The sequence below is a fragment of the Capronia coronata genome (genome assembly GCF_000585585.1).
Source record: "Capronia coronata CBS 617.96 chromosome Unknown acBCG-supercont1.1, whole genome shotgun sequence".
Lineage (NCBI taxonomy): Eukaryota > Fungi > Ascomycota > Eurotiomycetes > Chaetothyriales > Herpotrichiellaceae > Capronia > Capronia coronata.
The window spans coordinates 3,021,792-3,047,106 of NW_006912893.1; the positions used below are offsets into that span (position 1 = coordinate 3,021,792).

The 25,315-nt window shown below is 52.7% G+C and overlaps 9 protein-coding genes across 9 annotated transcripts; 7 read left to right on the top strand and 2 right to left on the bottom strand.

The window, feature by feature from the left end:
* Positions 1-159: 159 nt before the first annotated feature.
* On the bottom strand, positions 160-971 carry A1O1_01070 (GTP-binding protein ypt5; the record flags this gene model as incomplete). Its single annotated transcript, XM_007721984.1, has 4 exons — positions 160-507; positions 559-777; positions 829-848; positions 899-971. 4 exons carry the CDS (start codon positions 969-971, stop codon positions 160-162), a joined length of 660 nt encoding a protein of 219 aa, XP_007720174.1.
* Positions 972-1,431: 460 nt separating this feature from the next.
* On the top strand, positions 1,432-3,564 carry A1O1_01071 (uncharacterized protein; the record flags this gene model as incomplete). Its single annotated transcript, XM_007721985.1, has 1 exon — positions 1,432-3,564. One exon carries the CDS (start codon positions 1,432-1,434, stop codon positions 3,562-3,564), a length of 2,133 nt encoding a protein of 710 aa, XP_007720175.1.
* A 1,172-nt stretch (positions 3,565-4,736) lies between these two features.
* On the top strand, positions 4,737-7,195 carry A1O1_01072 (potassium uptake protein; the record flags this gene model as incomplete). The annotated part of the gene is made up of 2 exons (XM_007721986.1): positions 4,737-4,934; positions 4,988-7,195. 2 exons carry the CDS (start codon positions 4,737-4,739, stop codon positions 7,193-7,195), a joined length of 2,406 nt encoding a protein of 801 aa, XP_007720176.1.
* Positions 7,196-8,085: 890 nt separating this feature from the next.
* On the top strand, positions 8,086-10,599 carry A1O1_01073 (elongation factor G, mitochondrial; the record flags this gene model as incomplete). The annotated part of the gene is made up of 3 exons (XM_007721987.1): positions 8,086-8,309; positions 8,359-8,470; positions 8,518-10,599. 3 exons carry the CDS (start codon positions 8,086-8,088, stop codon positions 10,597-10,599), a joined length of 2,418 nt encoding a protein of 805 aa, XP_007720177.1.
* Positions 10,600-12,099: 1,500 nt separating this feature from the next.
* A1O1_01074 (iron-dependent peroxidase) lies at positions 12,100-13,086 on the top strand (the record flags this gene model as incomplete). The annotated part of the gene is made up of 1 exon (XM_007721988.1): positions 12,100-13,086. One exon carries the CDS (start codon positions 12,100-12,102, stop codon positions 13,084-13,086), a length of 987 nt encoding a protein of 328 aa, XP_007720178.1.
* Positions 13,087-15,220: 2,134 nt separating this feature from the next.
* Positions 15,221-15,795, bottom strand: A1O1_01075 (uncharacterized protein; the record flags this gene model as incomplete). The annotated part of the gene is made up of 2 exons (XM_007721989.1): positions 15,221-15,553; positions 15,613-15,795. The coding sequence occupies 2 exons, from the start codon at positions 15,793-15,795 to the stop codon at positions 15,221-15,223; spliced, it is 516 nt and encodes a 171-aa protein (XP_007720179.1).
* A 964-nt stretch (positions 15,796-16,759) lies between these two features.
* A1O1_01076 (peroxidase) lies at positions 16,760-17,699 on the top strand (the record flags this gene model as incomplete). Its single annotated transcript, XM_007721990.1, has 4 exons — positions 16,760-16,785; positions 16,860-16,960; positions 17,020-17,043; positions 17,161-17,699. The coding sequence occupies 4 exons, from the start codon at positions 16,760-16,762 to the stop codon at positions 17,697-17,699; spliced, it is 690 nt and encodes a 229-aa protein (XP_007720180.1).
* A 1,207-nt stretch (positions 17,700-18,906) lies between these two features.
* On the top strand, positions 18,907-22,002 carry A1O1_01077 (uncharacterized protein; the record flags this gene model as incomplete). Its single annotated transcript, XM_007721991.1, has 1 exon — positions 18,907-22,002. The coding sequence occupies one exon, from the start codon at positions 18,907-18,909 to the stop codon at positions 22,000-22,002; it is 3,096 nt and encodes a 1,031-aa protein (XP_007720181.1).
* A 1,023-nt stretch (positions 22,003-23,025) lies between these two features.
* Positions 23,026-24,966, top strand: A1O1_01078 (uncharacterized protein; the record flags this gene model as incomplete). Its single annotated transcript, XM_007721992.1, has 5 exons — positions 23,026-23,140; positions 23,197-23,208; positions 23,297-23,604; positions 23,658-24,396; positions 24,473-24,966. 5 exons carry the CDS (start codon positions 23,026-23,028, stop codon positions 24,964-24,966), a joined length of 1,668 nt encoding a protein of 555 aa, XP_007720182.1.
* Between the last annotated feature and the right edge of the window lie 349 nt (positions 24,967-25,315).

A 25,315-nucleotide genomic window follows, 5' to 3' on the forward strand; every position in this document is an offset into this window, starting at 1 on the left:
AACTGGAGCTCAAGATCCAGAGTTGGCCCTGATTCTGGGTGTGACGGCAAAAACAATCCCAAATCCAGCGTCCTGCCCAGCCGTAATGGTCCCCATCCATGCGCCTGCTAGCTGAATCAAAAGGTCACAAAGTTGAGCACAAATCCATTGACGCGTTGTTTAACATTGGCAATTTCCAGCGCCTTGAGTGCCAGTCGACTCGGGTCGTAGATCTACTCCTGGTCGAGGGTTTGACCTCAAGTTGCGAGGTCCTGCCTGATCAAGAGGGAGCTTTTTGGCGATGGCGGTGAAGAGCTCACTAACATTGGTTGCCGTCTTGGCCGAGGTCTCGAAAAAGAGAAGCCCTGCCTCTTTGGCGTAGGCTTCCGCGTCCGCTGTCTGGATGGCGCGTTTATCGGGATGTTCATTAACGATATCCAATTTGTTTCCGGCGAGCGCAATTATGATGTTCTCGTTGGCTTGTCTCTGGAGCTCTTTCACCCATGACTTTGCCTTGTCCAGTGATGACTGGATACATTCTCAGCCGCAGCATTTGGGGTTCGCAAGGAGGACACTTACGGCCTGTGTGATATCGTAGACGACGACAGCGCAATTCGCATTCCGATAATACATCGGGGCTAGCGACTTGTACCTCTCTTGACCCGCTGTGTCCCATATTTCAAACTTCACCGTCGTATTCTCATCGAGCGATATCGTTTGCGTCAAGAACGCGGCGCCAATTGTGGACTCGCGATAGTCGTCGAATTGGTCTTTGACGAACCTAAGAACTAACGAGCTCTAAAAGGTATTAGTTGCTTGAAATGACCCCGGAGTCGCTGGGAAGAGTACCTTGCCCACTGCAGATTCACCTAGGAAACTGTTAGACTGTGACCCTTGCGATCTCAAAGATCCAACATACCGAGGAGGACGAGCTTGAACTGGGCAAACCTGCCGCCTGCGCCAGGTCGGCCTGCGGGAGCTCTCGTGGCCATGGCGTTCGTTGGTCGAGACTTAAAGCAATGCTGTATCTCCGGATTCGAGGATCAAAACAACTCTACAAGCGTGGTTCAGCGCCGAAGTAATGGGTAAGTACAATCGTGGATGTGCTGATGGGTGATGTTATTGTCTGCGGTGGCTCAATCCTTGGGTAGTTGGGGACGATGGACCATGGATGAAATGGCGTGAAATCGGAAGCCAAGGATGACGACGCAGGGAAACTCCAGCCTCCAGCCTCCCACCTGAAATCAATACTCTTGCTAATCGACGTCTGTGCGACTTATCACCCAGTCGCCGCAGTCACTGTGCTTCTCGTTCCCAAACCTGGTAGATCACACATACGTTATAAACCACTTCCTTGTATTATCTTTCTGTTCCCTACTTGAGGCTGAGAATGAGTTCATAGCGACAACAACCAAAGCCTTGTCCCGCAGAGCTTGAGCTGCGCCCCCGGTCATGGCCACTCTACTGCCCTTTCGCGACATCAACGTCCATGCATCTACCAGCCATTATGCCTTCACCTCTCCGTCCACCCCTTCTGCGCCGACGCTGGTCATAGAAAGGCCCTCTGGCGACATCCGGCTGAACGATGGCTCTCTGCTGGGCGCAAAGCGCGTTTCCAGTATTGCAGGAATATTGGGTATCATCAAGCTGAAGTTGGACAAATATGTCATTGTTATCACAAAGGCACAACCCATGGGCAGGCTTCGAGGCCATATGGTCTACAAGGTCGTCGCAACCGAGTTTCTCCCCCTCCGAGAACGACCTGTTCACGATCCCGACGAGGATACTTATCTTTCATATCTCAAGACCCTGCTGGCCACTGGCCCCATGTACTTTTCTTATTCATTGGATGTGACTTCAAGCTTTCAACGTCAATCCGAGTCAGATTCGTCGCAGCCATTGTGGAAGAGAGCCGACGATCGTTTCTTCTGGAACAGATTCGTTCAGACCGACCTGATCGACTTCCGGATGGGAGGTGGACCTTTGGCCGGGTTGAGGGGACAGCAACAGCCAGGAGCTGACCCTTACATTCTGCCTGTTATGTTTGGCATGTTCGAAGTGAGGGCGGCAAGGCTCAAGTCGACCAATTTCAACTTCGCGCTTATCACCAGGCGATCACGGCACCGTGGTGGGACCAGATACTTTTCTCGCGGGATTGACGATCAAGGCCATGTCTCCAATTACAACGAGACGGAACAAGTCGTCGTGTTGAACGATGTTTCCGGACCGCCTGCGGGTTACGCTGGGGGCGCAGGCATGCAAAATGGGAAGATTGGCGGCGAGCCTTCCGAGACCCAAGTCCTGTCATTCGTGCAAACGCGAGGCAGTGTTCCTGTTTATTGGGCCGAGATCAATGACCTGCGCTATGTACCAAGACTTCAGATCCGAGGGGTAGATACTGCAGTGGATGCTGCTCGAAAGCATTTCGCTGAGCAGATTAGAATCTACGGCGAGAATTACCTGGTGAACTTGGTCAATGCGAGCGGCAGGGAAGAACGCGTGAAGAAAGCGTACGAGCAGATGATCAGGATACTGGTCAACTCCCCGGATGAGTCAGTTGAAGCCGACCAGCGCACCGACGAAAAGTTCAGAGATATCAGTGCAGAATACCCACGTTCGATGATGGACAAACTGCATTACATCTATTTTGACTTCCACAACGAGACCAAAGGCTTAAAATGGCACCGGGCGGAGCTCTTGTTGGACGAGTTGATGGATGGCTTAAAGAAGGGCCAATATTTCAAAGGGGTTGAAATGCCTGGTGATCCTTCTGGCGCTCTTGAGGTCCGCTTGAAGCAGACAGCCGTGGTCCGCACCAACTGCATGGATTGCCTCGACAGGACGAATGTCGTCCAAAGTATGCTTGGTCGATGGGCGTTGACACAGGAGTTCCAAGATCTTGGTATCCTGCAACCAGGCGAGCGCATAAGCGACGATCGTGCCTTTGAATTCTTATTCAGGAATATATGGGCCGACAACGCGGATGTCGTCTCAAAAGCTTATTCGGGCACCGGCGCTTTGAAGACTGACTTCACAAGGACAGGCACTCGGACGAGAGTGGGAATGTTGCAGGATCTGAGTAATTCTTGCACTCGGTATATCCGCAACAACTTCCTGGACGGACCTCGACAAGATGGATTCGATCTCTTCCTTGGGGCTTATCTTCCATCGACTTATGGGGTTGGATCGCCTATGATGTTCGTTGACCGCCGGCCGCTTATCATCCAAGCCATCCCTTATGTTTTTGCAGCCTCCCTCTTCATTATCCTAATCGCGCTTCTCACTCGACGATCTCCAGAAGCCACCGTCTGGCCGTTGCGGTTACTTGTCATTTTATGTTTGGTGGTGGCTGGCTGGTCCTTTCAATTCCTTTACACCTATGGCTTACTCTACGTCAACTGGCCCAAGCTTAACACCCCAAACTTTGCCCTTGAAGAATTCAATCAAGCCCTGGCACGGGCACACAAGGACAAGCTCATTGGGCCTCTGATTACGGCTACAGCCAGTAGCAAGGAGAGGAGGGCTCGAAATATCAGCACAGCCAACATGGGGTTCATGGAAGAGGGCAAGAAGAGAATAGAATAAGGACGAGAGGGGTGCCAAGCAGTGACTGTAAGGGGCAACGCTGATAGATCATGTATTCGGTCTAGGCAATGATGATTTGTACGACAACACATCCAGACAGCTGAAACCTGTTTTACATGAGCTATATTTTGCATAGTAATGGTAAGGGTCAGGCGTTCTGGGGACCCGACACATCGGACTGATGGAAAGTACACAGCCTGCCGCAGGCCTTCATCCAGGTGATTGTTCCGAGAAGAGTAGAGAACCTCTGAGGAGGTGTTGCACAGCCACCCACGAAAGTGGGCATCACTTGCAACAAGCCAGGCGCATTGAAGGATCTGCACATGCCAGATCTACTCCGAATCCATTTGAATTACGATATGGATTGTGTGGTGGCTGCGCCAGGAAGTTGATACGACAATCTGGGGTTGCGTCGACAAAGTGGGGGCCAAGCTTTTGTCCATGTCACAGTCATTGGCCCATAGCCAGATTGAGCTGCCACTAAGAGTCTTTCAATCAACGTCGCCATGATCAGGATCGTCTTCTCCTCACTCCTCTTACCCCTTGCTATGAGGCATTTATCATATGCATCGAGACTTGTGCTAGCCTCTGCAATATCGGCGTCTGTAATCCTACTGCCCTGTCGGTATCTGCTTGAAGCTTTGAACCGCAACCGCGTTGCACCACCTTCGCTGACCCTGCTCGGTGGCTCCCACATGGGGTAACAGCCATCGCCGTCTTCCAAAGACTCACACTATCTTTGGGCTTCTTCGTCCCTCTCATCAAGCTTGGGTGATTGCCTCTTGGGAACCCTGCTCTCCAGCCCGTCGGCCTGGGCATGAGTGGTTTAACAGGACTGTTCTTCCCCGGGTGGTGGGACAACAGAAGCAGTGTCGTAGGGAAGGACGCTTGAATGTGGCAGTGTTGCTCCTCGCATGCACCAGGAGCGGCACTTGTAAAGCTTCTCCGTACAGTGCAGCATATTGCACCACGTGCTTGCTTGCTTTGCTACGAAGAGCGTTGGTAGGTATATGAGACTGTTCCCCTGTTGCACGCCAGACTGTTCCTCTCCTCTTGTTCTATCACCTGGGCTCTCTTCCAGTGTATCAGTGAGTGCTATCGGGTGCCCAATACTTCCCTAGTCCTTCAACTTCTTTTCTCTGCTTTTCCCGTTTGTCCCGATATTCCTTGCAATGTCTGAACCGCGAAGCCAATTTGATGATATTATTGAGCCCGTACCCTCGCAGAGCGGCGGTGTATACCCGTTACGGAGCAGGGAAGTTGCAGGTGTCGGTAGCTTTCGTACCAACAGTGCGGCAAAACGCGCCAAACAGGATGCTCTTGAAGCCGAGGCGGACAATATCGAAGACCGTGATATCAAGACAAAACAGGTATGATGGTGCTTGCCCAAGCAAGGGATTGCTTTCATCGCTGACCTGTACAGGTATTCCGTGGCACGAAGCTCCTGTGGCTTGCATACCAATCCACTGGTGTCATATACGGCGATATCGGCACGAGCCCTTTATACGTATATTCTTCGACATTCACTTCCGACCCCAGCTACGATGACCTCCTGGGTGCTCTATCCTTGATCATATGGAGTCTCACGATTATGGTCAGCATCAAATACTGTCTCATCATCCTCCGTGCCGACGATGAAGGTGAAGGTGGCACGTTTGCTCTATTCACTCTCCTGTCGAGGTACGCGAATATTGTTCGTCGGGATCCTCGTGAAGAGCAAAGAATCAAGATGGAACGTCACCGCACAGGGGATCTTGGCAAACCGGCACAGAAGGCTCGAAATCTTATCGAGCGTTCCTGGGCTATGCAGTGGTTGCTGAAGATTGTCGGCGTGCTTGGTGTCGCGCTGGTCATGTCTGACGGTGTCTTGACTCCTGCGCAATCCGTTCTAGGTGCCATTCAGGGCATAGAGGTCGTCTCTCCAAGTATCACGAATCCCACTATCATCGGTGTCTCATGCGCCATCCTCGTCGCACTTTTTTCGATACAGCCACTCGGGATCACCAAACTTGCGAGTACTTTCGCCCCTATTGTCATTGTCTGGCTGCTTTTCAACGCTTCCTTTGGAATCTTCAATCTCGTCAAACATGACGCATCTGTGCTCAAGGCGTTTTCTCCCTACTTTGCCGGCGCCTTTCTTATGCGAAACAGGACGGAGGGCTGGAAGAGTCTAGGAGGTATTCTTTTAGCCTTCACGGGCTGTGAGGCACTCTTCGCGGACCTTGGTGCCTTTACTCGGCGGGCTGTGCAGCTATCATGGCTGTTCTTCGCATTTCCCTGCTTACTATTAGGATACATTGGACAGGCCGCATATATATCTGAACACCCAACCGCCTGGACAAATCCATTCTACAACACGGTCCCACCCGGTTGCTTCTGGCCGTCACTCGTTATCGCGATACTCGCTGCCATTGTCGCCAGCCAAGCGATGATCACTGCGGTCTTCCAGCTCTTGTCTCAAATCATGAAATTGTCTTACTTTCCGCAAATCAAGGCTGTGCATACCTCGAAGATATTCTACGGCCAAATATACATACCAGCTGCAAACTGGCTACTGATGATTGGCAGCGTCATAGTCACTGCGGTATACAACAACACCACAAGCCTTGGACATGCCTACGGTGTCTGTGTCATCCTTGTGACATTCATGTCGACGTGCATGGTCGCCGTTGTTGCATTGATCGTTTGGAAGGTGCCAGCGATCATCGTTGGGTGTATGTGGCTAATCTTTGCCCTCTTCGATGGTGTGTTCCTGTCATCGGCATTGACCAAGGTTCCCGAAGGAGCATGGTTCACGCTGGCACTTGCGGTGGTGCTCTCTTGCGTTTTCATTCTGTGGCGGTTCGGAAAGGAGCAGCAATGGCGTGCCGAAGCCACTGACCGCTTCCCACCTTCACACATGCTTTGCGCCACAGACAGCACCGATGTCCACAGCCGTAAGCTGAGACTCTTGCCTGCATTTGGCGGAGGGGAGATTACTCGCATCGATGGTGTCGGTATCTTCTTCGACAAGGCGGGGTCCCCATCCACCACTCCCACAGTCTTCATTCACTTTCTTCAAAAATTTCATGCAGCGTCAGACGTCATCATCTTTTTTCATCTGAGGCCGTTAGCGATACCGACAGTGCCCCCTGCAGAACGTTATGCGGTGACTCGGTGCTACATTGGAAGTGATGGCAACAGCAAGGCTCCGATGCCAGATTGCTACCGCGTCGTTATTCGGCACGGCTACAACGATGAGGTCATCACTGAAAACCTGGGACTTCTACTCTACGAGCAAGTCCGGAATTTCATCATCCTGGAAGGCGTTTACGTCGACTCAGACAGGTCGACCATGTTGAACAGAGCAAAGGAAACTGTGTTACAGGAAAAGAGTGTTGACTCAGCACGGCCATCCTTCGAGCAATCCGAAGTTGCCGAGAAGCTGGCCGCCATACAGCTTGCCTATTCGACTCAAGTCGTGTATATCATCGGAAAGGAGCAGATGCGTATCACGCCGGGGACCAATGTCGTCAGAAGAGCACTGCTGGAGCTGTTTCTATGGGTCAGGGAGAATACTAGGACCAAGGTTCAGGCGCTGAACGTTGCGATAGACAAGCTTGTGGAGGTTGGTTTCGTGAAGGAAGTGTGATACCTTATATACACCTTGTTTTCCATAGTAACAAGATGTCGCAAGAGAGGCACTCGTGTTCCGGCAGATATCAACCAATATGCACGTACCCTCTGAGCATGGGTATCTGTATCTTGAACTACCCCAACACTTTCCATAACACAGTGTCTAGGCGTTAAGCTGTGTGCATCGGGGCCTGCTGCCGAACCCTGCCGCCCCCGTTCATGTGAGCCCAACGTTGAGAATGAATAGAGTCAGCCCTGCCTAACCAGCCGGCCACTGGCTCTCTACTAGTCTTGGGTCTTCGCAGGATCCAGTCGTGGGATGCTGGGTCGGCATACTTTCGGTCGTTGACACAATTTACCCTTAAACGCCTGAAGGTGGACGTGCGCAAGGCTGTGCAAGGCTCGTTTTGTATATCAAACCAATACCACGCCTGTCTCAATATAATCTCTCTAGGTATGCGCCTCCCACGACTCCGGTTTGTTGTTCAATTCTCTCCATTCTTAACAACGCTTTATATGAGCCCTATCTGCTATAAAGCTGGGATGATAGTTTGGGCGTGAGGATCACTGAAAGACAGGGAGACAAATGTGGTGATATGGTGACCGTAGTCGCTCTGCCGTCGGCGAGCTTCGGACAATAACGGGGAAATTTAGTATGTAGTAAGATCGAGAGTGCTAACAGAGTAACGCAGCCAGTTCGCGCAAGCCGGTGATGGTACAGGGCGGCATCACTCTGCTCCCGAAAGCGGGTGCGCCCGCGAATGGCCTTCAAGTTGTTTCAACTTCCCTTGGCACCGAAGCTGCTCCAAAAAAAGTTGCCGGAGCGCAGTTCAAGTTAACTCGGGGCGGGTGTCAGGTCATTGTACTTCAACTTCGACACCACAACGAGTATTTGGTGAGGTCGACATGAGTGTCTCGAATGCTGTGCGAGGGCCCTCCAGGCTGCTCGGAAGTCTTTCACGAGCGCCTCAGTCTCTCGTTGCTCGACAATGGGTTTGTCGACGGTGTGCCTCCACTGCGGCTCTGCAGACATTCTCCGCAGGCGTGAAGAACCAAGCTACCCAACGGCCGCTCGACCGACGGTGGTGGCAGCAACAGCGACGGGGCGCGGCAGGAGCAGCAGCAGCTATGTAAGGAAGCTCCAAGGTTTGTTGTCAGACTCGGATTGACGTGAAGCAGGCTTGAAGAGGCTCAAGAGGATTCTGATGCACTGTCTCAAGAGACCATCATCGACAATCTTTCTCCAGAGGAGGCTTATCGTCTATCAAAAGTCAGGAATATTGGAATAGCAGTATGACTCCCCATCCACTAGTTCGCGCCATTAGCTCACCCAACTAGGCGCACATTGACTCCGGCAAGACGACCGCTACCGAACGAGTTCTATACTATACAGGGCGCATAAAAGCAATTCATGAGGTCCGTGGCAAAGACGCTGTTGGTGCGAAAATGGATTCGATGGATCTGGAAAGAGAGAAGGGCATTACCATCCAATCGGCAGCGACCTTCTGCGACTGGGTGAAGAAGGAGAATGGAAAAGAGGAGAAATACCACATCAACTTGATCGACACTCCCGGACATATTGATTTCACGATCGAAGTCGAGCGAGCTCTCCGAGTCCTTGATGGTGCTGTGATGATCTTGTGCGCCGTTTCAGGCGTCCAGAGTCAGACCATGACTGTTGATCGGCAGATGAGAAGATACAACGTTCCCAGACTCAGCTTCATCAACAAGATGGACCGCATGGGGGCGAATCCTTTCAAAGCCGTCGAGCAGATCAACAAGAAGCTCAAGATCGCTGCAGCGGCCGTACAGGTCCCCATTGGCGCCGAGGACGAATTCCACGGGGTTGTCGACTTGGTCACGATGAAGACCCTCTATGCCGAAGGCGAGAACGGGGAGACCATAGTTACCAAGGACGAAATTCCGGCCGAGGTTCAAGAGCTTGCACAAGAACGAAGGGCAATGCTCATTGAAACCCTTGCCGATGTCGATGAAGAAATGGCCAACCTCTTCCTGGACGAACAGGAGCCCACAGTCGAACAGTTGAAAGATGCCATTCGACGAGCCACCATCTCCCTCAAGTTCACACCCGTCTTCATGGGATCTGCACTTGCCAACAAGTTCGTCCAGCCCATGCTGGATGGAGTCTGCGATTATCTGCCCAATCCGTCCGAAGTCACCAACACTGCTTTGGATCGTCGCCAGGGGGAAGCCCCTGTCAAACTCATTCCGTACAACTCGCTACCGTTTGTGGGACTGGCTTTCAAGCTGGAAGAGTCGAACTTCGGACAGCTGACCTACATCCGAGTGTATCAAGGCAAGTTGAAGAAAGGAATGAATGTTTTCAATGCTCGGACAGACAAGAGGGTCAAGATCCCCAGAATCGTGCGGATGCACTCTAATGAAATGGAAGAAGTGTCCGAAATTGGTGCCGGTGAGATCTGCGCAGTCTTCGGCATTGATTGTGCATCTGGAGACACCTTTACCGACGGCCAGCTCGGTTACAGCATGAGCAGCATGTTCGTCCCGGAGCCTGTCATCTCTCTCAGCATCAAGCCCAAGAATAACAAAGACTTGCCGAACTTCTCCAAGGCAATTGCACGATTTCAGCGCGAAGATCCAACATTCAGAGTCCATTTCGACACCGAGAGCGAGCAGACCATCATATCAGGCATGGGGGAGCTCCATCTGGAAGTCTACGTGGAAAGAATGCGACGAGAGTACAAGGTCGATTGCGAGACTGGTCCACCACAAGTTGCCTACCGTGAGACCATCACCAAGAAAGTCGACTTCAACCATCTCCTCAAGAAACAAACCGGTGGTGCTGGTGATTATGCCCGTGTTGCAGGTTGGATGGAACCGAAGGGCAATCTGGAAGGCAACCACTTCGAAGAACAAGTTGTAGGCGGTGCCATTTCGGAGAAATTCTTGTTTGCTTGCGAAAAAGGATTCCATCTCTCCTGCGAAAAGGGCCCCTTGATCGGGCACAAAGTCTTGGGGACTTCTATGGTCATCAACGATGGTGCCACTCACATGACGGATTCTAGTGAAATGGCCTTCAAGAATGCCACACAACAAGCTTTCCGTCAAGCTTTCATACAGGCAGACCCTATCGTCCTAGAACCACTGATGAAAACGGTGGTCACAGCACCGAACGAGTTCCAAGGCAATGTCGTTGGTCTACTACAAAAACGCAACGCCGTGATCAATGATACCGAGGTTGGTGTCGATGACTTCACCGTCTGGGCCGATGCCAGTCTTCAGGGTATGTTTGGTTTCAGCGGCAACCTGCGGGCCGCTACCCAAGGTAAAGGCGAGTTTAGCATGGAGTTCAGCCATTACGAACGGGCACCACCACAGCTTCAGAAGGAACTGGTGTCGGCCTATGTGAAAGCTCAGGCCGACAGAAATAAGAAATGAAGGCTGCAAGACACAAGTGCGCTTGATGCTTGGAAGGCACGCCGAGGTAGCCGAAGGCCTCCGCAGAGGTCCAGGCTCCCCAACTGGTTGGAGACCCCTGGACTACCAAATGTTGACAGCCTATGCCAAAGCCCGCCCCTATGGGTTCGAGTCATAACCAATGCTCAACGCCCGTCGTACCCCCGTCGAGACGAGGCTGGAGCCTACCCGCGTCCGCTCAACCTCTGTACAGAACCCCCAGTGAAACCCGATTCTGCAGGTAGCCCGTCAGGCACCGTCTGAACGCTCTTGGGGAGGCAGAAGGAGACATGACGACAAGACGATGTTCCTTACTAAAAGGGATGCATAACAACCGGACGAGATGTTTGGAAAAAGAGGCAATGTTTCTTCACATCAGTGCTGTCTTATTACAACTCCCCTCATATTCAGCAAGCAAAGATTTGTTGTCAAGGCGTCGGCTGGGGACGGGATCTGGGAAGGAAAAGGAACTGAACAGGAGAATTCCTGCATCTGTTCTTGTTCTTCACGTCAAAGGGGTTTGCAGAATTGTATATTCACTAGATCGGATAATAGGGAAATTCGAATATGGTTCAGTCTGGCATTTGCTCTCAATTCTCGCCAACCTACGTGACATGGTATCGGGGGGTGTCGGTTCTGCAGATCAGCTCCAAGACATGTTCTCTCACTTGTGAAATTCTGTGTTCTTCGGTCTAAGCCATGCGCGTCAACCTAGGAAACATACCTATACGCTGTGCACTACTTATAGACAGGCCACTCATCTGCCTCGATTCAAGTCGACGGTCGGTATGTCCCCTTCCACATACAAGCCACCTACCTTTTAGGTACCTCAGTTGACAGCTCGTCATGCGGACGACTGACTCAGCTGTCGACAACTTGTTCAGGGGTTTCAAACCTTCTACCAGTGAGGGTAAACAATGATGCGGCAAACCCTCCGGAGGTGGCCATGACACCGGAAATACGTACGCCTTTGCAGGAGATGCATCATGGTCATTGTTGGACAGAGGTAATATTCAAGATCCAGACACCATCACGCAACCTCCATGTGAGCGCTGACACGCCCGACGATCATCCGAGATAAGGCTCTACCATTATGTTAATAACACTCTTGAGTTCGACAAGTCGCAAAAACCAATCGGAATAAAGGACAATCAGCCGCCATTAGTGGGGTAGCAAATGGCGAGGTACTCATAAGTCAGCAACAAGCAGCGTTTATAAATCAAGCGGTCACCCTGGGGTGGCTTCAAGGTTGTTGGCATGAAGCCGATCGGAACGAGGAATATCCTGTATTCCTCACTTTACAACAGGAGTCGACTTCGCTCCGGCACCCCGTGCGGGATTCGCCCAAGACAAATATCGACACGGTTCTTCTCTGGTTGTGAGACACCACAACGACAACGGGTGACAAGGCAGGCGGGTGCTGACAACCGGCGGCCGGCTACACCTCGACTGCAATCCTGTCCAATGGTCCAAATCGCCGAAATGGCGACAAGGCCGAAGATGGGCGGCTCCGGTCGAGTTCCTATCGAACCGCAACGTGTCGACGCGCCGCTTACACAATCAGCGACGTTTCTCGTGCTGACAATCAACGACAAAGACGATCCCGATGCTGTCAAGACTGTCCGATCCACGGTCGCAAAAACCGACGACCTTACCAAAAACGTGGCTTTCCGCGATCTCCAGGCCTCTTTTGCCTGTACTGTTGGTGTTGGCAGCGAGGCCTGGGACCAGATCACCAACGGCCTGCCCCGACCTGCAGAGCTCCACCCCTTCCGCAAAATCGAAGGCAAAGTTCACACGGCAATCTCGACTCCAGGAGACCTCCTATTCCACATCCGAGCGGACCGACGGGACTTGTGTTTCGAATTTGAACGGCAGCTGATGGACCTGCTAGGTGATACCGTGACTGTGGTCGACGAGACCGTGGGCTTTCGATACTTCGATGTGCGGGACCTCCTTGGCTTTGTTGATGGGACGGCGAACCCGGTCGGTCCTGCCGTCGACGAATCGATCATCGTCACGCAAGACGAAGACGCAGGGTCGGTGGGCGGTAGCTATGTCGTCGTGCAAAAGTACGTGCACGACCTGAAGGCCTGGCGCGCCTTGTCGACCGAACAGCAGGAAGCCGTGATCGGACGTACTAAGCTGGACAACATTGAGCTAGATGATGCTCCAGAAGGGAAGCAGGCGGCGCATAAGACGCTGGCTACTATTGAAGGAGAAGATGGTCAAGAATATAGTATCTTGCGAGACAACATGCCTTTCGGCAACCCGGGCGCGAAGGAGTTTGGCACTTATTTCATCGGATATTCATCGCGGCTGTGGGTCATCGAGAAGATGCTGCAGCGAATGTTTGTGGGGAACCCGCCAGGTTTGCATGATCGCATTCTGGATTTCTCTAGGCCATTGACCGGCACGACGTTCTTTGTTCCGGCTGCTGGCGTGCTGGCTGGTCTTGACTCGGATTGAACGGACCTATACATCAACGACTCAGAGTCTATGGGCATGGTGTATGTGATACCGGATTGGACATACTTCGCGATGAGAGCCTTCCCTTGACGGGAGTCGGCAGCCACTTTGCCGACACGCATTTGGACGACAACTACTGGATAGCTTTCTTGCTATTCCTGACTTTGAACTCACGTCCAGGATTGACCGACATCCAGGCAATCGATCTGTCACCACCTCAAAACGGAACAACAGGCAGTGGCAGTGGCAGTGCCAGAGGATTCGCGGAAGGGCATTCGGAGTCCCAAGGAGTCGGCAGGGCTCATGAGCACACGAGTCTCGGCCTTTTTCGCTGGGGTGTAGCGGCAGCTTCAGAGCCTGCGTCCAAGAGGAATTCCGATCACAGATGCAGGGAGTCTTTCCAACATAGTGTGCGGTCAAATAGTGAATATGCGTTCTCGTAGGGCTCTGTCGCCAACCAGGATTGTTCTATGTTGCACGAAAGGTTATGAGAATGGATACGAGAGACCTTCTACTCTGTAGACCACAGTATCTCTGGGTCGTGCCCACTGTTATTAAAGGGTGTGTAATCCCCACTGCGATTGAATCGTTGCTGGTACGCCAAAAGGGGTCCGCCGCCCACTGCCCACTGCTTTCTATCCCTTTCACCCACTGCAGTGTCAAGTCCTTTAAGTGCTCTGGAACTCTCTAAACTCTCCGATTTGATTTGTGGAGCAAGAACAATCTGCTCTCATCATTATCAACAAGCGACAGTGTCTACTTGCCAAACTTTGCAGCAACCAGTGCAGCCGGTCCCAAGTCGCTTGTCTGTGTCTAAAAATATTCCCATGACTGTCCTGTGCTCGCAGTTCCTGTGGTGATGGTGGCGGCTTGAACCTTTCTCAGCTGAGCCCCTGGACTCTCGCTGCCCGCATCAAGTCGTTGAGACCAAAACTTCTCTGGACCACAAATGGAGTCTGAGGTGGACTCCCTCACCTCATCCATCTTTTTCTCCTCACACCATTCGAGACATACTAACGAAACACCCAGACCGCTGGTTACATGTGCTTCATGCACTGGCCTCCAGTATTGGGGTTTCCTCTCTTTTAGGAATCTTAGTCCCGGCAGTGTTTCCTCATGTTATCGCTGCAGTGTGTTGTGATGCTGATGACTACTAGTACCTGAATGCCTCACGCCATCATCTGGGTGCTGCTCTGATCGCTGATCATTTCTCGATTCTGGCTCTTGACATGTCTGTCCTCTATCTCTTACATGTCCCGAGTTGAGCGCCAATTCTCCACGGCAGAGTACTAATACACGTGTTGTTACCTGGTCGTTAAAAGTTTTCTCCTGCTCTTGCACCGCCACCTTCTGGCATCGCGATTTGCAAACACCCAATTTTTTGGGGCGGACAAAAACGCCGGCCACTGTTGTAAACCATTGGGACCCCCTAAACAACACGCGTTACGACTTGAATGCCCTAGATTGTGGACGTCATCCCTCCACGAGAAATCAAAACATCCATCGCCTTGACTATAACAGCCCCTGGCCCTCTACACAACATCTTCATACCAAAGATCTACCCATATCCTCCTCTTCACATACGCAATCCCTCCGGGCTCCACCTCACCAGGCTCAGACTCGCACAGTGCAACGAGATGTCCAGCTCACAACGATTCTATGCCGACTACGAGAAGGCAATACAAATGCCACATGAACGATCAACACCGAAGTCGACGCCTTCTTCCTCCACCTCCACCTCCCGAACGTCGTCCATGGTATCCCTTGAACCCTCCGCACCCGTGGCTGAATGGTGCCACCAGCTTCACATGCTTCAAAATCGCAAATATGAATGGTGCTCCTCATGTCATCCGAAGCCATCGACATTGAAAGTTCCTTCTGAGAAGATCATGCGGCAGCAAAGGAAAGATCACGAGCCAGGACATGCATATCAATAACGAGTTGATCTATTGAAGGAGCCCTGCATTATGTCGAGACTTTTGGCTACGGCGTTGATGAGGTTTCACGGCCTTGGGGACAATTCATCTGCAAATCTCGCTCGACGGCTGAGATATATCCACGAACTATGATTCCAGAACAAGAAGTATGGAACAGCACGGCATCAGGGATACATAATTCAACACCTACGGTCCAACTATGGCCTCAACTGACCAGCCTTGAGTTTCGCTATCTGTTCAGTGAACATGCTCTCATATTCCTGTTGTTTGAACACCTGTTCATTGTCAGTCCGCAGATCTCCAGACCAAGAAAGAGGTTGTTGTACCTTGGTGGCCTCCAGTGCACTGGGCTCGCCGGCCTCGGGATCTGCACCAGCCTCCAACAAGACTTTGACGATTTCTGCTTCATTCTTGAAAACCACACCAGCCAGAGGCGACTGGCCCCTGTCATTCAGCCTGTTGGGATCTGCTCCGTGGCCGACTAGCAGTGTGACCAACTGCAGATGGCCATGATATGCGGCAAGCATGAGCTGGCCACGTGCCCCTTGTCAGACGCTTTCCGATTCGGAATTTAGGACTAATGGCTTACCAAAGTGTCGCCATGGTCGTTTGTCAAGTTGGCCGGTAATCCCTGCGGTAAAGCTTGTTCAAATACACTTATCTCTCCACTCCTCGCCGCATTGAAGCAGTGTCCAGCCAGAGCGATGGCCTCTTGGGAGAGGCCAGCAGCCGGTAGATCGACCGTGGATCGACCGGAGTGTGTCAAGTCCATAGGTTACCCGTAGTCTTTGACAAACAGCGACTATAGTTAGAAAGGGCCGGGAGGTAGAACCCTTGTGGGAGACGCACATGCGATGATATACTTTTCAATTGCAAGAGCGCTTGGGAAATCACTCCCGCGTTACTCAAACAACTTACCTCGCTCGCACGGCTGATGGTTTTGCGTGGTGACAACGTTTACCCAGGATCCCATGCTTTTTATAATGCGCATTCCATGGAGCTCTTACCTTCCCAGAGTGACTGTCGCATAGTCCCAGCTGTTGCCTTTCATGGCAAGATGGGTTCTCAATGCCATGCAAGAATCCCCCTATCAACCACTGCTATTAAGAAAGAGTCCCGTATCCCACCCCTGCCAAAAGTACCCACCTCAAGAGTGCGCTGAAGATACAGCACCGGGCACGTGATTGAGTCTCCTAATCTCACGTGATGCGACGCCTCTCGAGGCTGAGTTCTCGTCGAAGGTCTGGCCACTTTGGGTCTGGTATGATACATCCTTTACCACGCTAGGCGCAAAATAGCCACTGGGCCAAAGTCTCGCTCTTCCACCTCAGCCACTATATCGAAAGCGGATTGGTGGTGTATCGATTGCGTGCTCTGCTCGCCCGCTGATTGTGCGAAAAGAGCCTGTGGACTGGGTTGCTCTCCAACGTCGTCCACCGAGTTCACCGCAGCTCGACCCCTCCACTGTTGCGTGCGCTGATGCCATCCTGGACCCCGCCCACATCATACTATCGGCGCAACCAGAGATGCGCCCACCGCAGGGATTTTCCCGCCGCAAGACGGGTCAGGAAAAAGATTTGTCGTTGCTGCTTTGGCATCACCTACCATTCTTATATATCAACTGTCCGCTGCCTTACCTGAAAGACCATAGTCTTCAACGTTGCCGACCTCAGTAACTCTTCTCATAGCTTGACTCAGCTCCCAAATTTCTCAGTCTTACCGAAATCACCTCCAAGATGTCTGCTCAAGGACGCGCCGAACCGTACGTGATTACAGCGACTCTGACGCAGCTGGCACACTTCCTCAGGATGCACATTTGCTAACGTCTCTTTCCAGACTTCGCCTCGGCTCTATTGCCCCCAACTTCCAGGCCCAGACTACGAAAGGTCCTATTGACTTCCATGAGTTTATTGGTGACAACTGGGTTGTCCTTTTCAGTAAGAGCAAACATGCACATCAAGGCTACGGACAAGAGGCTAACGATGGATTCGTACAGGCCACCCTGAAGATTTCACACCTGGTATGTTCCACGAGGCCTTGCTTCCTCTGTCACAATGCCGAATCCCTAAGGCGCAGGCTGTGTACAGCGGCATGGCTTTCTTTTTCTGAAGGGTTCGCATACTGACCAGTATTGTAGTGTGCACCACTGAGCTGGGCGCGTTCGCCAAGTTGGAGCCAGAGTTCACAAAGCGAGGAGTGAAGCTGATCGGCCTCTCCGCAAACACCATCGACAGCCATGGCCAGTGGATCAAGGACATTGACGAGATCAGCGGCAGCCACCTGTCGTTCCCCATCATCGGAGACAAGGACCGAAAAGTCGCTCTTCTGTACGACATGATCGACCACCAAGATGCCACCAACGTTGATGAGAAGGGTGTTGCCTTCACCATCCGATCCGTTTTCATCATTGACCCCAAGAAGGTCATCCGCACCATTCTCTCCTACCCAGCCTCGACCGGCCGCAACACTGCGGAAGTTCTCCGAATTGTTGACTCCCTCCAGACCGGCGACAAGCACAAAGTCACCACCCCGATCAACTGGGTGCCTGGCGACGATGTCATTGTTCACCCCAGCGTCAAGACCGAGCAAGCGAAGGAAATCTGGCCAGAGATGAAGATCATCAAGCCATACCTGCGCGTGACACCACTACCGAAGGAAAAGACCACTGCGGCTTAGAGAAGGGAGATGATTTGGAATGTCGACCTCCTATAAAATTACTGCCATTGAGCGAGTGACCTTGGCCACAACACGGGATGTCCCGCAGTGGCGGTAATGATTTTTGACTTAGATGCAATGAGAGTTCTGATGTGGAAATCAAGTCTGTACGATTCCGATCCAACGATGGTACTTGTGGCCTCAACCTACCACGTCCAGTGAGCGACCCGGCACGTGAAGCTTCAGGGGCAGGTGCATCCTGCATGCGCATTCGCTCCCGACGTTGCAGATATCGCATTGCATGGACATTCTAAGCCACCAATGCCGGCCCGCATTTCGCCAACAACCCAAGATCTGAGGAGCGGTACGCGCAGATAAACAGTTCAGATGGCAGTGGTGTAGTACATTGTACCTGACCGCCTTTCAGCGGGGACTCATTGTAGGAACCGTGAGATAGTGCTACCCGCAATACTGTGCTTATGACTACCTATGTAGGACCACCTTGGTGCTGGTGGTACTCTCGTACTAACAGGAGTGGTTGCGATACGTTCAACTTGAAGTAGAAGTCGGATTCTGCAGTGCCAGATGCCGGCTTGGCATCGATCGGCGCATGAGCCTGTCTAGACCGTGCAGGACACAACTGCAGAGTACTATCCTGCTACACAAATCCCATGCCCTACACAATACGTACTAACATTGAATTCTCCTACTCCAGGGGCCAGTGTGGTACAGACCTCAAGAGACTCGTCTTCTTCATTCGTCTTGCACTCGGATGACCTCTGCGAGCCTGCCTTTCATTTTGACTGGCGTCTGTCACCAGCTTTCTCTCCAGACGCCCCTTTCTTCTGACGCCCCGCCAAAGTGACACGGGCTTTGACGACTGCCCTCCATCGAAGAAGTGCGATCCCGAGACAAGTTCTTTGTCTGCCGGTAAGTAGCGTCCCTTCTCGTCCTGCGTCGTATGCGGTATCCCTTCGGCCGATTGGCAACTTGCCCGCCTGCCCTCACCTCTTTTGTCAAGCAGGCGAGCTTGTGTTCGTCCCTTTCCGACAAGAGATAGTCCGGGGAGAGCGAGACCTTGGTGGCTTAGGTATTCTTTCCAACACTTTTCCTATCTTTGCCTTCAAGGATGTCTTCTTCCTTTTGTTTGTGCTTCCCTCCTCCCACGACCAATTTAGCGGTTTCATGAATATCTGTCTGTGCTGAGGATGTGGTTCCGCTGACCATGATGGGCAGGTTCCGACGTAAAGGTGTTGCTGGCAGGCAGGAATCACTTCCGTGGATACACGGTTCACGATTCCTGACTTCACATCTTGATCCACCGTCGCCTGAGGAACAGAACTGGCCACCGACTCCACCGTCGGCCACCGGCGGTGACTCAGGGTCTTTATACAGTGCCCTTACTCTCTGGCCGAACCCATCACTACCTGTGGTTACTGGTGGGCAGGATACAATTGTCAAGTCCCGGCATATCCCAATTGATATCTCAAAATATCAAGTCACCGAGTTGCCCGTCCATGATTATGCGGAGGACAGCACCACCAAGTCGACAACTACAACACGTTTGCCCCGTTATGTCCCCATAATAATCCCCGACTTTGCACAACCGTTTGCGCGCGAGCTCCGGCCTGCTACGTCAGACTCCGATATAAATACACTGCGTTCATCGTCGAGCTCCGCGACACCCACTGCCAGCAGCCAGGCACGATACTCCCGGATTTCGGATGAAGTCAACAGCATTTCGACGGCGACGACATTAGGCATTCATGATATCTCAGACCAACTGGTAGATGAGAAGAGGGCAGCGATGAACAACAGTCAGGTGAGCCTGGTAGCTTCTGAGGCCAGTGGTGAGGCTCCAAATGGGGCAGCGGAAAAAGCGAGCGCGGCAGGAGGGAACGTGGGGATATCGCCTGGAGTCCCTCAGCAAGGTGCTCCACCAACCAATCTGTCCGGCCTTGTATGCAATGTTCACAGAACAACGGGCGATGAGCCCCCGGCCTTGGTAGGAGCAACTACGACTATACTCGGGGACAAACTCTACGTTTTTGGCGGTCGGATACATTCACGGAGCAAACCACAACTGACGGCCGACCTCTACGAACTGGATCTCATCCGCCGTCACTGGGTCAAGATCGATGCACTGGGCGCTATCCCTCCTCCTCGGTACTTCCACAGTGTTTGTGCGCTGGGAGACTCAAAATTGGTTTGCTATGGTGGCATGTCACCCGCGATACACAGCAGAACTCCTGCCACCGGGGAACCCCAACCTGAGGTGGTGGTGATGTCGGACGTGCACGTATTTGACGTTCCCACCCGCAAATGGACGCTGATCTCGACCTCCGACAATCCCCAGGGACGGTATGCTCATTGCGCAACAATCCTCCCGTCATCTGCGGTGTTTACCTCTGCCAGCGCTCCTCTCTCGGCCATTCACCACAACCCTCCCTCCGCCGATCCTCACTCGGGAACGCTGGGCGTTCACCTGGATGGAACAGGCGGTGCGGAAATGATTGTGGTTGGAGGTCAAGATAGGATCAACAACTACATTGAGCAGATCAGCGTCTTTAATCTTCGCAGCCTGACATGGACGAATACCACAGCATGGGATCGGAAATGTGGAGCGTATAAAAGTATGGTGGCTCCATTGACTGGGTTGTCAGCCGAGAATATTGGACGAGGGGTCCCGCTCAAGGATCCCAAGGCCAGTTCCCGGGCGGGCACGTCGATGTTGATCTATTCCAATTACAATTTTCTAGATGTCAAACTGGAGCTACAGATCCGGCTGCCTGATGGCTCCCTCAGGGAGAAGCCAATGGCAGGACCTATATCTCCGCCAGGTCTGCGCTTCCCCAACGGCGGCATCATTGACGGTCATTTCGTGGTCAGCGGGACGTATCTGACTTCTTCGAAACACGAGTACGCGCTGTGGGCGCTGGACTTGAAAACACTGACGTGGACAAGAATCGACACGAATGGTTCAATCTTCTCGCAGGGAAGTTGGAACAGAGGGGTTCTATGGAATCGTCGAAACACATTTGTGATTCTGGGACACCGCAAACGGAGCTTGGTGGACGACTACAATCATCGCCGGATCAATTTCAGCCATGTGTGCATGGTAGAGCTGGAAGCGTTTGGCCTGTACGACAACCCACGCAGGGATGCTCCTACATCTGCCTATGTCTCGGTATCTGCTCCTGTTGTACCTACATCACTGCAAGCGACCCTGCCCACCCAGGGAGCTGGCGGGCGACCATTCAATAGCACAGCCGAGCAACTTGGGCAAGCAGCATTGAGCCTGACAGAGCTTGCGGACATGGAAATCGTGGCTTTAGGAGGAGAAAAAATCTCTTGCAACTCCTTCATCCTTTCGCGACGGTGGGGCCCCTTCTTCAACCAGCTTCTGATCGAATCCGCCACCACACAGGAGACTGCCAGTATGTCGGATGCGGCGACATTGAGGCCGATTGCTCGCTCGCAAGCCAGTCGCAATTCTTCCATCACCATTACCCCGAGTGTGACCAACGGATTGGGACCGTCCGGGTCTGCGGCTGGCACCGACGGGATCCTGGATCCACAGCGATCACTAAGTCGATCGACCAACAGAACCCTGGTCGATCTTCCCAATACAATGTCACTCCCTGCTTCAAGCCGGCCACGGTCGTTGTATTTACCACACATGGCCGCGACAATCCAGTTACTGTTGCACTATCTGTACACATCCTCCTTGCCGCCGGTCGGGTCGGCTTTGTGTACTCCGCACACTCTATGCTCGCTCCTGCAGATGGCGCGGCCTTATCAGATTGATGGGCTTCTGGAAGCAACTGTCGAGCGGCTGCACGAAGTTTTGGATGGACGCAATTCAGCGGCCGTGTTCAATGCGGCTGCAATGGCAGCAGGCGGTGGAAGGGGCCTGGCGGGTGCTGCAGGCGGCATCATGTCATCGCTAGGCCGGCGGGAGAGCGAAGCCACAGCCATTGGCGACCAAACATTCGCAGGGAAGATGGCCGGGCTCAAGTTGGCGACGAGTTACGAAGAACCAGGCTTAAAAGGTCACGGCAAGACGAGCTCGATAGACTCGACCTCGACGGCCACCTCAGCTTCCACGTCGACTGATGTCTCGCGTCCCGCTACAGACAATGAGGCATCCGCACAGGAAGAAAATAATGCAGATCGCGCTGATAAGAGTCGACGAGAAACACGCGAGATGTGGACAGGAGACATCAGCTCTGTCATTGGTTTGCAGAAACGAGGTCTGAGAGGCCTGATGGAGGGACGGCGGTTGCGAGAACGTGCCAATACCGGTGCAAACGGTGGTGAATAGAATAAGAATCCTCACGGCGGCTGCATCGACCCTGGCTCACTGGGGGAGAGACTACGAACCATCAACAACGACAACGATGTATGAGCGACGACGACAAGACGGGAAGGCGCATGACAATGTAGATACGTGAAGAGCAGGATAGGCCTAACTGCTGTAAATACTGAACGTACCTGACCTGATTTGCACTTGTCCCACAGGCAGAAGGCCCATTGCGATCAAACCTGCTAGCAGGGTATGAGGACAGCAACGCCGGCTTCACATGCAGTGCAATCGCACTCAGTGCCAGCGGGACGGGAGGAACCCAAAAGGGAACGAAAAAGATGCCTCGGCAATTGCAACATATTGGCCAGTAATCATCAACGGCTTTCTGACATCTGCTGCCACCGGAAGTCATCTTCCACATCAACAATCATCTGACCCAACTCAAGGACGAATGAAAAGGTCGATAAAAAGACTCTCACTCAGCTGGCATGCGTCATGGTACATTTGCCCGTGGTTCCACTGGGGTAATAGGAGTTGCCAGCAGTCGTAGTACGTGGTTGTGCCGCGGCCTCCAGTTTCCGGGGGACAGCGTGACCATATACCCCGTAACGCACTACGTATTACTGGCATTCTGCTTGGACCCCCCGAATCCGATCTCTCCGATGAAGCGTGGGAATAGACTGCCCGGCCGAAGCAATCGGGGTTGTAATTGATTTGTTAAGTACTGTTGTGACCATAATAACTCGACTGTAATTTGACGGTTGATGTTCCGGATTGGCATGTGAAAAGGAATTCATATTTACCTCCATCCTCCTCCTCCTCCTGCTCGGTCCATGCGCTCTGGCTGTCACTCTACGCTACCTTACACTACCTGTCCTTCGCCCTGCGCTATTACATCTTCCTTCGATTCATCTCTTGCGTTTGGGCTGTCTTCAATACTTCATTGTCTCATTGTTGGTTGCGCTTCCTGGATCGCCCTTGTACTGCTAAGGCTGTCCCGTCTGTCTCGATATCCGGTTTGTCGACTGAGCTGCGTTGAAGATGTCCAAAACATTCTCAGCCGCCGATGTGGCTTCCCACAACAAAGCCGACAACCTTTACATCATCGTCGACGATGATGTCTATGATGTGACGAAGTTCCAAGATGAGCATCCAGGTATGTCGAGACCCATCTGCAGCCCCGGGGTTTGACGGGTACTGACAAGATCGCAGGCGGGAAGAAGAGTAAGTCACCGAGATCCTTAGCGCTACAACGCTTCTCTTTCCAGACCTTCCGCGGCGATATCTCCTCATGTTCTGACACGATTTGCAGTCCTCCAGCGCGTGGCCGGCAAGGACGCTTCGAAGCAATTCTGGAAATACCACAACGAAAGCATCCTGAAGAAATATAAGGCCAAATTGCAAATTGGTTCATTGGATACCAAGAAGGCCGAGGCTCCGCCCACTCCCCCGGCCACACCTCCGGCGGAGGAGAAGCAGCAAAAGGCCCTGCCGCAACCGGAACCGGGCACTGTCGCTGCTGCGCCAGGACCAGCTGTGCAAGAGACTGCGGAAGCCGCCGAGGCGTTGGAACCTTATGGATCCCTCATTCCTTTCGGAGACCCGGCTTGGTATCAAGGCGTAAGTGGAAATCCATGGTGTTTGGCGATTCGACCTCTAATTGATGATGCCAGTACCACTCGCCCTACTTCAACGAAACCCACGCTGCTCTCCGCGCCGAGGTCCGGGAATGGGTTGAATCAGAGATCGAGCCCTATGTCACGGAATGGGACGAGGCCAAGAAGGTTCCCGATACCATCTACAAGCAAATGGGCGAACGAGGCTATCTGGCCGGATTGCTGGGTGTCAAATATCCCAAACACTTGACACCGTACAGGGTCAAGAGCGTGCCACCGGAGAAGTGGGATCTGTTCCACGAGATGCTCCTCACCGACGAGCTGTCCAGGACAGGCTCTGGTGGCTTGGTATGGAATCTGATCGGCGGATTTGGTATCGGATGCCCCCCTCTCGTCAAGTATGGCAAGAAAGCCTTGGTGGATCGCATCCTGCCCGGCATCCTTGCTGGTGACAAGAGAATATGTTTGGCCATCACGGAGCCAGACGCCGGCTCAGACGTGGCCAATCTGACATGTGAGGCCAAGCTCTCGGAGGATGGCAAGCATTACATCGTCAACGGCGAGAAGAAATGGATCACTAACGGCATCTGGTGTGATTACTTCACTACCGCTGTGCGGACGGGCGGACCAGGCATGAACGGAGTTAGTCTCTTGTTGATCGAAAGAGGAGAGGGAGTCAGCACCCGCCGCATGGACTGCCAGGGTGTCTGGAGCAGCGGAACCACCTACATTACATTCGAAGATGTCAAAGTGCCCGTGGAGAACGTGTTGGGAAAGCCCAACAAGGGATTCCAAGGTATGTTTTGAGAGCTGGAGCGGAGTTTTGAGTATTACCAAGCGAAGAACTTGTCCGCTGACCGGGAGCGCTACAGTGATCATGACGAACTTCAACCACGAACGCATTGGCATCATCATCCAATGTCTCCGCTTCTCGCGCGTCTGCTTTGAGGAGTCGGTCAAGTATGCGTCGAAGAGGAAGACGTTTGGCCAGAAACTGATCAACCACCCGGTTATCCGGATGAAGTTGGCACACATGGCCCGTCAAATCGAGGCCAGCTACAATTGGATGGAAAACATCATCTACCAGTGCGAGAAGATGGGCGAAACGGAAGCCATGTTGAGACTGGGCGGTGCCATTGCCGGTCTCAAGGCGCAGGCCACGACCACGTTCGAGTTCTGCACGAAGGAGGCCGCTCAGATCTTTGGCGGTCTGGCGTACTCCCGTGGCGGCCAGGGCGGGAAGGTCGAGAGACTGTACCGGGATACTTTGGCATATAAGATCCCTGGTGGGAGTGAGGAGATCATGCTAGATCTGAGTATTCGACAGAGCATGAAGGTGCACAAGGCGCTGGGGATGAAGTTGTGAGTGCGTGTCATGTGTCCATATACAATTCAAGTTGATGCAAGACATGCTGTGTTCCTGCGTTGTTCGCCTGTGGTCTTCCATATCCTGTCATGGCAGCCCCGTGTCAAAAATGTATGTTCAATGTCTGACAGAGACTTGGCAAAAACAGTAGTCGCCAGCGAAAACCCGCCTGCGAAAGGTGAAATAAATTCGCTGTCCGACGAGCTGCTTTTAATATGCTCTTCCTCCTCCCTAATTTCCTACCTACATTACTACTGCTCCGGTTGCCGCCTTTCCTTACTGCCACCATGTCCATGGCTGATTGCCGCAGCGCTTCATTGCACTGCCGCAGTCAGTCGACTCTGCTTTT